We start from the raw sequence: 11,614 nt of genomic DNA on the forward strand, positions 1-11,614 counted from the left end.
TAATTGTAAAAGGATAATGCTAGAATGATCAAAATTTTAAATCAAATTTCATTGATCTAAAAATCCATGCCTAGAGCCTCTAGGCCTTGTCTAGGTGCTAGGTTGCTAGCCACTGTCCTGATTAGTTCCTAGGCATTTGAAAAATTAAGAAAGTGCGTCTAGACCTGCTTAAGTGTACGCCTAGCCCACCTAAGCGCCCACCTAGCCCGCCTAAACCTGCCCAAGCATCCGCTTAGGTCACGACTCTAACTTAGACATAAAATCAATAACATTTATTTTTCTTTTTATTTTTTCAATAAAATGTAAGAGACTTATAGAATACTTGGATGAACAATCATTATATATTTGTTCTCCATGTTTTCAATATATTCTAATACTTTATAATTTATATGTCATTTTATTTTGTAATTAATGCATCTCAATATAATTATGTGTGTTTTTTAAGTATAAATAAGCATTTATTTAACATATAATAAATTTACTTAAATCCGTCTTGGCCCCTGCCTAAGTCCCACCTAGCAGCTAGGCCCAGCTTGTCGCCCAACTAGCGTCTAGTATCTTTATAACCTTGCCAAATTTGCAAACCAAATTACGTGTCACTAATAAGAAATAAACATGTTAATTGACACTCAATTAATAATCTAATCATCAATAACCACATTGTTTTGTTTACAAAATTAATGTAAAATTTTAATTTCCCTAATTTTATTTATTAAAAAAACTGAAAATTTGATATTACCCCTTGAAACTATATTTTCCTCTACTAAAACCCATCTCCTTTTGTTTTCTTGAATAAAGTCCATTGACTACCCTCCAATTAAACAAATTCTTTAATTAATTTTGACTTTTCAAATTGTGTATTTTTCGAATGCCTAAACTACCCCTATTAATACTTGGATGGGGTTTTTGGATCAGTTACTTGTTATATCCATTTAATTAATTATATATTTTTTACAAAATAATTCATGCCATTCATTGTATATTCAATGTATTAATATAAATTAATTTACCTACCAACACAACAATAAACCTAAAACAGCTTCGGCTAATATTCCAATCCCTAATACACAAAACAAAAGCTGTAGTTCCGCACAATTTTTACCTACAAAATAGTCTAATTTACCTATTACATCAAACCAAAATTTAAAGGGTCTAGTTTACTTTCAAAATGGTCTAATTTACCTACATGATTTATGTGCATTAGATTAAAAGTTTATTTAATTGCCTACAAGCACAAACCCACAACATTCGAACATTATCTAATATCACTAATTTTTTTTTTTTTTTTTGGAATAGGTAAATTAATTTAAATGTAGGTAAATTAGTATAATATTAATAAGTAGGTAAATTAGTATAATATTAATAAGTAGGTAAATTAATTTAAATGTAGGTAAATTAGTATAATATTTTATAAGTAGGTAAATTAATTTAAATGTTGGTAAATTAGTATAATATTTGTATGTAGGTAATTACATGATTCAAAATGCAGGTTTATTAGTATAATATTTTATAAGTAGGTAAATTAATTTGTATGTAGGTAATTACATAATTCAAACAATATTATTTTTTCCGTACAAGATTGTCTTTCTCTTTTAAATTTGGTAAATTAATTTATATATGTTGCTAATATTTATGATACAAGAAAGGTAAAATATCCATATGGATTTAATTGCTCATCATAATTAGGATGAGTAATAACATTTATTGACCAAATTAGGATTCTATGGCATAAGTTGTAATTGTATTGTAATAGTTGGTCATATATTTGTCTACATGGTAGGCTATTTGAAATTTGGGTTTTATTTGAATGTTTAAATTTAGATGGGTTTTTATTTGGAAAATAGGAGTTTCAAGGGTCTATATCTAAAGAACCCTTAAAAAAATATACAGGATTGTCCCATCCACAATTAATATGTTTGAAACTAGCTGGCTGACCTTTCCAAATGAAAATTTAGGGGATTGTCTCATCCACAATTAATATGTTTGAAACTAGCTGGCTGACCTTTCCAAATGAAAATTTAGGGGATTGTCTCATCCACAATTAATATGTTTGAAACTAGCTGGCTGACCTTTCCAAATGAAAATTTAGGGGATTGTCTCATCCACAATTAATATGTTTGAAACTAGCTGGCTGACCTTTCCAAATGAAAATTTACGGGATTGTCTCATCCACAATTAATATGTTTGAAACTAGGTGGTTGATCTTTCCACTATTATAGCTCATAATACTCAAAGAAACAAATTGAGAACTCCCAAAGAGCGCAATATCAATATGGCACTTTGGATTTGGTTAACAATTGGGGTGCTTGCCCTTGTTCGCATCGTGCAAGCATGCATATCAAAAGGCAAGAACAAGAACAAGATGTTACCTCCTGGTCCGAGAGGGTTTCCTATTTTTAGTAAGAAATTTAATTTTTTTAACACAAGAATCTCATCATTTGTATAGAGATACATTGTGTATTATCTTATGTTCTGAACACATTAAAAAATCTTTCCAAAGTGGCATAGAGTTGTGAAGATTTAGCTTAAAAATTTGGCTTAAAAATTTGGTTTACAAAATTTGATTTAAAAAATTGATCTCCTTAACATTATCCACTGCAAGAAAAATTGACTTTCTAATCTACAATTATTATGTTTGAAACTAGCTTTGACCTTTCAAGTTTTATAGATCTATAAAACGAAGCATCAGCTAGCATTCATAATACTCAAAGTGAAATAGCTGGAAACCTCTCTTAAAAAAACTTTGCTAGCTAGCTTAGCTCAACCATTTGAGAACTCCCAAAGAGCGCAATATCAATATGGCACTTTGGATTTGGGCAACAATTGGGGTGCTTGCCCTTGTTCGCATCGTGCAAGCATGCATATCAAAAACCAAGAACAAAATGTTACCTCCTGGTCCGAGAGGGTTTCCTATTTTTGGCAGCCTCCATTTGTTAGGGAAGTTCCCTACCATGGATCTTCGTCAACTAGCCCAGAAATACGGTGACATCATGTACTTGAGGTTAGGCCTCCAGCATACTGTCGTTGTCTCTTCCGCACGAGCGGCCGAGCTGTTCCTCAAAACACACGACCTTAATTTCGCAAATAGACCACCTAATGAAGGTGCAAAGCACCTCATCTTTGGGCAAAAAAGCTTGAGCTTTGCTGAGTATGGCTCGTATTGGACGAACATGCGAAAGCTTTGCATGCTCGAATTACTTAGCAACCAAAAGATCAACTCTTTCAAGTCCATGAGGAGAGAAGAGGTTGCTCTCTTGATAAAATCTGTTCAAGAGGACGCCAATAATCGACGCATTGCCAATCTCACTGACAAGGTCATGTCGCTCGGGATTGACATGACCTGCCGGATGGTGTTTGGGAAGAAGTACAAGGACGAGGAGTTTGGCGGGAGGAGTATCGTGTCTGTGATGAAAGAGGGTTTGAAACTAGCAGGAGTACCTAACTTGGGAGATTTCTTTCCTTGTATTGCACCGCTTGACCTGCAAGGGCTCACTAAAAAAATGAAGGCTGTTAACAAGGTGTTTGATGATTTTTACGAGAAGATTATTGACGAGCATCTTCAATCCAAGGATGCAGAAAGAACGAAGGACTTTACTGATGCCATGCTGGCCTACATGGGGTCTGAAGAATCGGACTACCGAATCGAACGCTTGAATATCAAAGCCATGATGTCGGTAAGTTTACGTATCATCATTTTACATATTTGTCTTTTTAATCTTGCTTTACTTCAAATTAAAACGAAATTGTTTCTTGTTAGACAATTTAGCATGACGTGGTCTCAGATTGTGTGCTTTTGAACCATAAGGTCAACATTTGTTTGAATATACAAGATTGATTATTGACGATACAAATTTATGATTTATCATGTACATTAAATTGTCATCTATGTACATATGTCACCCGACTATATATACTTCATCTAGCAATGGAAAATTTATTGGCAGGACATGTTAGTGGCCTCAGCGGACACATCATCAACAACTGTCCTGTGGGCGCTCTCGGAACTCATGAGGCATCCACAGGTTATGAAGAAAGTCCAAAAGGAGATAAAAAATGTTGTAGGTCTGAATAGAATGGTGGAGGAATCAGACACGGAGAAATTGGAGTATTTGGATATGGTAGTGAAGGAAACCATGAGGCTACATCCCGTGTTACCATTGTTGCTTCCTCATGCAGCCATCGAAGATTGCACTGTCGATGGCTACCACATACCGAAAAAGTCACGCGTTATCGTAAACGTGTGGGCAATCGGGAGAGACCCAAGTGCTTGGGAAGATGCAGAGAAGTTCGTACCAGAGAGGTTTGAGGATAGCAACGTTGATGTTAGAGGACACCACTTTCAGATTCTACCGTTTGGCTCTGGCAGAAGACGTTGCGTTGGAATGCAGTTAGGGATTACTGTGGTACACTTTGTGTTGGCTCAGCTTGTGCATTGTTTTGATTGGGAACTTCCAGATAACATGTTGCCAAATGAGTTGGATATGACTGAGGAGTTTGGTCTTGCAGTTTCAAGGGCCAAGAATCTGCTCGCTATTCCTTTATATCGCCTTCAGAATTGATCATGGATGTTGTGGACTAGCTATCTTTTCTGTTTTTTTTTTTTTTTTTTTTCTTTTTGTGTGTGTGTTTTTTTCCTACTGTCTTGCATTTGTTTTCTTCACTTGATGACGAGAACAAATAATGGTGAAAATTAAATAAATTGGTGTCAAATTTTCAATAATGAAAAGTCGAGTATGTAACAACCTTATCAAGACGCTACTCCAGATCTTACGAACGGAAGTTGGTTTTTCACACACCTTTAACATTTTCAACACCTCTCTATTTTTCGATCATCCAATTGAATAAATCAAACAAAAACAACGAACATGATTAAATAGGAGTGAATAGAAGAGAAAAATGGCTCCTTACAAAAATACCAAAGATGTGCCATTACTATTCTAATTCGCTTTATGGAAAAAAAGATTATGCTTTTAATAGTACCGCATGTAAGATGAAAAACTAAAAATAGTCATTTGACTCGTGTCCACGTCAGCTTATATACTGCATGTCAGATTTAATTACTTTTTATGAATTTACAGCATTTTTGGTTTGCCTATATTACCCCTTTTAAGGGATTCAAACACAAAAAATTGAAAAGTATTTTGTAAAGGAACACTTAGAGATAAGGGCTTGTCAAAGATGACTTTTAGAATATAACATGAAAGGTTTTCAACGTCTAAAAAAGATCCTTCATTTTAATGCACCATGACAAGTCACTTATAATAAAACCACAAGTTTTAATACTATTCACAACAATGTCATCCTTACTGTCTACAATGTAACCTCCACTATCAAAATTTGAAAAATGTAACGGTTACATCATTATCACTTATAAAAGTAACCTCCATCTTCATTGTCTGAAAAATACCATCTTTATTGTCTATAACTACCTACTTTTTGTTTATTGTTTTGTTTTTGTTTTTTATATTTATTCAAATTTTATATTCTGTGAAGAATGCATTAATTTATGTCTGATAGTTTCGGTACGGTCAATTAAGTACGTTATATAGTTTAGGTTCGATAGATTTGGTACAGTCAATTTGGTACAATTTGTATTTTTTATGTTTTAGTTCACTAGGTATGATAGATTAGGTTCAATAAATTAGGTATGTTATAAAGTTTAGGTCCTATCAATTCGGCACGGTTAATTAGGTTGTGATTTCACGATCCATTTTCTCTACATACAAAATTTTTCTTTTCATTTATCTTTGGATTCATTTTTAATTTATTGAATCCAAAACTATAAAATAAAAAAAAATGCATTGAGATTATAGGTACACTATATTGTTCTACATACAAAATTGTTCATTTAGGTACTGTCAATTAGGTCTCATCCATTCAGTAAAGTCGGTTAGGTACTATATAGTGTAGGTCTGATCAATTCGGTACGGTCAATTAAGTTGTGATTTCACATTCCATTTTCTCTATTTGTGTTGTTTTTCATTCATTTCTGGATTCACCATCAATTTGGCATCTAAAAGCCTTTTTTTTCTTTTTTTCTTCCGAATACAACAAGATTTTTGGTTTCTGAATTTCCTAGCTTTTTTTGTTTGATCATGGCTGAGTTATCTGGGTTCTTTGATTGGAATAACACATGGAGGTTTATGGTAATGATCATAATGTTATTGTTATAACGAACATGTTAATTATGGATCTAGTTAAGTAAGCATTCTTGGAAAATTAATTATATATTTGTTTGTCTAATTGGTTTTAAGAGAGTAATAAGGGTAAATAGGGAAACTAAAAATGCAACAAAATTTATTAAAAAAAAATATATATATATACAAGTTGAATGTGACATTGAATTCTATAATCTGATATGGAGGACTATTTTTAATTTTTAATCTTAGGTACAATGTTATAACAATCTTATTTAGGGATTAAAATGAAGTTTTCTATTTTGTAAACCATAATTAATGTATAAGGCCTAACAAATCAATAATGCAAAAATTAACGGACCTAATGAACTAAAACATAAAAAATACAAACTGTACCAAATTGACCAGACCTAATGGACTAAAACATAAAAAATATGAACTATACCAAATTGACCACACCGAATCTATCGGACCTAATGAACTAAAACATAAAAAATACAAACCGTACCAAATTGATCATACCGAATCTAGCAAACCTAGTGAACTAAAACATAAAACATACAAATCATACCAAATTGAACCATTAAAGCGATGCTAATCCCCGGTCCAATCTTTGTTGTATAAATCCCTCCTCTCCTGATTTTCTACGTAAAGGGATAACCCGTGAAGCCTAGATCAATTAAACCATCAAGGTTACAAAATCCCTAAAGTCTGTCATGCTTGCCGTGGTCTTCAGGTTCCCTCCCTCTTTCTCATGCTCGTCCAAGATAGAAATTTCTTTGTAACCGTAACACAAGTGGTACACCACGCTTTATTATTTAAATGGTGGGAAATTTTATTTTTTAAATAGAAGAATCTCATCACTTGTATAGAGATATGTGGTGTTCCATCCCATGTTCCTAGCACATTGAAAAATCTTTTGTCCAAGATATCCTTGAACTCTCCAATAACAAGACGTGGGTCATTTGCTCCCTGAATCCTGCTGCCAAGAATTCTCCATTGGTCACGCCCTTTCTTCTCATCTACTCGCAGACGCTGCAAATAATCTCCAGGTTTGTTGTTTTTGTCCATCCATGATATGAGCTTCAATATGGAAGTTACACAAAATTAATGAATTAGAATGTCTATAATAATAAATTTAAAGTTTAATGTGGAGGCATTAAATAGTTAAATATTAAAACAAAAATATAATATAAATTTGAATTAAGTATGCATTAAAGGTCTTAAATTGATTTGTAATCGCCACTCAGTACTACGGTCTAGTGGTATTCCTCTTCACTGATAAGTGAGAGGTCTTAGGTTCAATTCTCGTCAAACGTGAATTTGATCCCACATTATCGCTAACCCATTGTGAGATTTAGCCCACTCCCCTACCCCCTTATGTAATCAAACACCAGATTTTATTAAATTTTAATCTTCTTCAAGGATTAAAGTTCAAAAACCCATTTAATTCTTATGATTTAGAACATCTCTAAAGGAGATGTCATGCCACATAGAACATCTCAAAAAAATCGTAATTATGCGATTTTTATTTTAAATCAAATTTCGGTAATTTTAGAATTTTATTTACTTAGTTACAAAGTTTGAATTTTCGTAAGCAATCATTTAAAAACTGTAAACCTTTAGTGTTCTCAAATAGAGCTCAATCCCACAAGGATGTAGGTGAAAACCGTTGGCGAATCGGAGCGATAACGAAGAAGTTACGGATGTTAAAAGTTCGATATAAATAATATAGAAACTTTGTTATAATATAATATGTTGATGGCTCACATGAATAGTTCATTACCATTCACATGTAGAAAAATCACATGGATTACTATTTTTGCAAAGTAATTTTCTTATTCCTTGAAAAAAGTTTATGTAAAGTAAATAATGTTGTTACGTTATTCTATTAGTTGAAACTCTCATAAATCTCATGGTCCACAAATTTGATATGGCATATTGGCATTCGTGTTCCAGACAATGACCGGTCATGAATGATTTCAAAATTCACATACTACGTGTTTTTGTGGTTGTTGGAGTTTTAAATGTATACTGAAAATTATTAACTCACCATTCCAACAGCCACTACAAAGTGAGAGCGATCAACAGAAGAAATCTAAATTGTCTATTTAGTCAACTAACCTTACAGCGGCACCTTGACTTTTCTACCAATTTCTTTGTATTTTCTCAACCAACAAATAACAAAGCGTCAGGGCATGCAAAATAAGATATTTTATTAGTTCTCAATTACCATTCCAAAATAAGATATTTGTTTGGTTAATATAGCCAATATATAAGTATTGAAAAACAAATATTTCAGATCAAGAACTTTTGACCCCATCAAAACAACAACACTTAAAAAATAAAAGGCGTGTACAAATGACACCAAATAAATTTTTGGTCTTTGAAGTAATAATTTCATGGGGTGTAATAGCGTATTTCATGTGATATTTTATTTTCTTTCGATGAAATGGTTGCAGAGCGGCCTTATATTTTTTCAATGACTACATGCTGAATATGTAAAAAGCCCTTACTCAACCCACGGGCCAAAAAAATTCAGGCCAATGAGCAAGTCGCTCTGCTCGGTCCAAATTTTAGCTCTTTAATTATTTTTATTTAAATATAAAAAATAGTAAAGTTGTTGAGAATTAAATACAGCACTTTTTGTACTAAAAAAAATATATGACTTTTTAATTTTTTTAGTTCTCAATTACCATTCCAAAATAAGATATTTGTTTGGTTAATATAGCCATTATATAAGTATTGAAAAACAAATATTTCAGATCAAGAACTTTTGACCCCATGAAAACAACAACACTTAAAAAAATAAAAGGCGTGTACAAATGACACCAAATAAGGTTTTGGTTTTTGAAGTAATAATTTCATGGGGTGTAATAGCGTATTGGATGCGTTCATTTGCCAAAATGAGAAACAATTTCAGATAAAGAACTTTTGACCTCATAATTACAACACTCCAAAAACACAAAAAACATGTACAAGTGACGCAATAAAATTTTGACTTTTTGAGTACTCATTTTATATGGGTCTAATGTATAATGGAATTGTTACCGATAAGAATAATGAAATTAAGAAGATTATGGCAGAATCAAAATTTGCACTTGAAGTACAATAGATGTTAAATGCAAAAGTGGATAATCACTCTCTGAAAAAGTTAGTATTGACTTCTTGTGCTCTTATATTTCATAGTTATAGACTATGATTTTAAGAAAATTTGACAATAACATAAGAAGCATACTGAAAATGGTTGAAGCACCATTCCAACTGTGCGGGCGATTTTTGGTAGCAGTCAACAGAAGAAACCCAAATCTTATATATAAAGAGAACACAAAAGGTCAATAGTGCTTTTGGTGTCACCAAGCTTCAACAAAATATTTGGATAAAAATGCCCCCAAGACAAAAAACTTCAAAGGCGTCCCAAAATAATGTATCAAATAAGGTAGGGGCATTTTCGTCATTTTAACAGTGTTTTTTTTTAAATTAATTTTTTGGTACAGTTTTTTTTTTTTTTTTTTTTTTTTAATAATTAGTACCTCACAATAGGCTAGCAATTATGTGATTCAATTTCTTTATTTTTAAACACGTTTAAAACATCTTAAGAGGCGTGTATTGTCGGTTATAAAAAAGATCTTTCGCACGCGGATAATAATGTGATTAAATAAGTTGTCAAATATATATATTTTTTTAACAAATTATTATCTACACTAAAGGGGAGCGGGTGGACTTAGCCTCACAATAGGCTAGCGATAATTTGATTCAATCAGTTGTTTATTAAATATCATTTTCTTTATTTTTAAACACGTTCAAAACATCTTAAGGGGCATGTAATGCTGGTTATAAAAAAAGGTTTTTCGCACGCAGATAATAATGTGATTAAATTAATTGTCAAATGATTATTTTTTTTTTTAAACAAACGATATTATCTACACTAAGAGGGAGAAGGGTGGGCTTAACCTCACAATGGGCTAGCAATAATGTGATTCAATCAATTATTTATTAAATATTATTTTCTCTATTTTTAATGTAAATTCTATGGAGATCGATTTTATTATGTGAATTCAGTTGTTTTAATTGGTTTATGAGGGGTTTCTTCTAGCATGATCTAAAATTATTCATTTACTTCAAATATTTGATTTTCCTTTTGTTTAATGTGATTCAATTTCTCTATTTTTAAACACGTTTAAAATATCTTAAGAGGCGTGTAATGCCGGTTATAAAAAAAAGTATTTCGCACGTGGATAATAATGTGATTAAATAAGTTGTCAAGTGATTGTTTTTTTTTAACAAACGATATTATCTACACTAAGGGGGATGAGGTGGGCTTAGCCTCATAATGGGTTAGCAATAATGTGATTCAATCAGTTGTTTATTAAATATTATTTTCTCTATTTTTACGTTCAAAACATCTTAAGAGGCTTGTAATGCCAGTTATAAAAAATGTTTTTTGCACGCGGATAATAGTATGATTAAATTAATTGTCAAATGATTGTTTTTTTTTTTTTTTAATAAACAATATTATCTACACTAAGGGGGAGGGGGTGGGTTTAACCTCACAATGGGCTAGCAATAATATGATTCAATTAATTGTTTATTAAATATTATTTTTTCTATTTTTAATGTAAATTCTATAGAGACCGATAATTTATTTAGGACCTTGACATTCTTCCAATTTTTTTATTGAACTCTGTTAAACTTTATGAATTTATAACTCTTTTTAAATCCTCGGATTAATACCACTTGCTTGGGAAAGAAAATACTGCTTGATAAACTTTATATTTATTGACCTCTTCTCACAACATAAATGATTGATTGAGCTTATCCTGATATTAAAAATATTTTATGAGCTCAACAGAATTGTACCGACTACCAAGCACCCCAAGAATAAACACCTTCTTAAAACCTTCCTAAATGTGTCCTAGAGCATCTTCAAGAAAAATTATTGTTAAACTAGCAAGGGAACAATGCCAAAAAACCATTCTAGCTACTAAGTTTAATTTTTCATTTCTAACAACGCTTTATTTTAGCTACCCAGTTCAACTTATACAGTAATGGAATTTGTTTAGCTGCGGACAAGGTTTTTGTGGATGGGATTCGGGCTTTGATCAAGCGCGCACTAGATTATGATTGTCTATGTACGAACTGAAGCTAATTTTGTGACACATGGATTGGCTCGTTATGGTGCACAATGTTGTGAGTTATCGTTTTGGGTTGAAACCGGAACTCCATGGCTATTGCGTAGTGTCATGGTTGAGTCCAGGGTTGGGGTTCATTTGTACTGTGCATGTATGGTCTCTTTTTCCTTGGCCAAGGTTTTTCCCACTGGTTTGCTGGGTCAAGGTTTCTTCCAAGACCCTTCTGATTTACATGTGGTTGATGTAATTGTTATGATGTATTGATGTTGATGTTAATGTTGAATGAATTATCCCTCTTCTCCCAAAAAAAAAAAAAAAAAAAAAAAGCTCCATTTTAACAAGCTT

General features: G+C 32.2%; 1 protein-coding gene across 1 annotated transcript; it reads left to right on the forward strand.

The window, feature by feature from the left end:
* The first annotated feature begins 2,701 nt into the window (after nucleotides 1-2,701).
* Nucleotides 2,702-4,751, forward strand: LOC137743452 (cytochrome P450 71AU50). Its single transcript, XM_068483343.2, has 2 exons — nucleotides 2,702-3,674; nucleotides 3,945-4,751. The coding sequence occupies exons 1-2, from the start codon at nucleotides 2,799-2,801 to the stop codon at nucleotides 4,557-4,559; spliced, it is 1,491 nt and encodes a 496-aa protein (XP_068339444.1). The 5' UTR covers nucleotides 2,702-2,798; the 3' UTR covers nucleotides 4,560-4,751.
* Nucleotides 4,752-11,614: the final 6,863 nt, after the last annotated feature.

This window comes from Pyrus communis, chromosome 11 (genome assembly GCF_041283825.1).
Source record: "Pyrus communis isolate YQ-2024b chromosome 11, ASM4128382v1, whole genome shotgun sequence".
NCBI classification, from domain to species: domain Eukaryota; kingdom Viridiplantae; phylum Streptophyta; class Magnoliopsida; order Rosales; family Rosaceae; genus Pyrus; species Pyrus communis.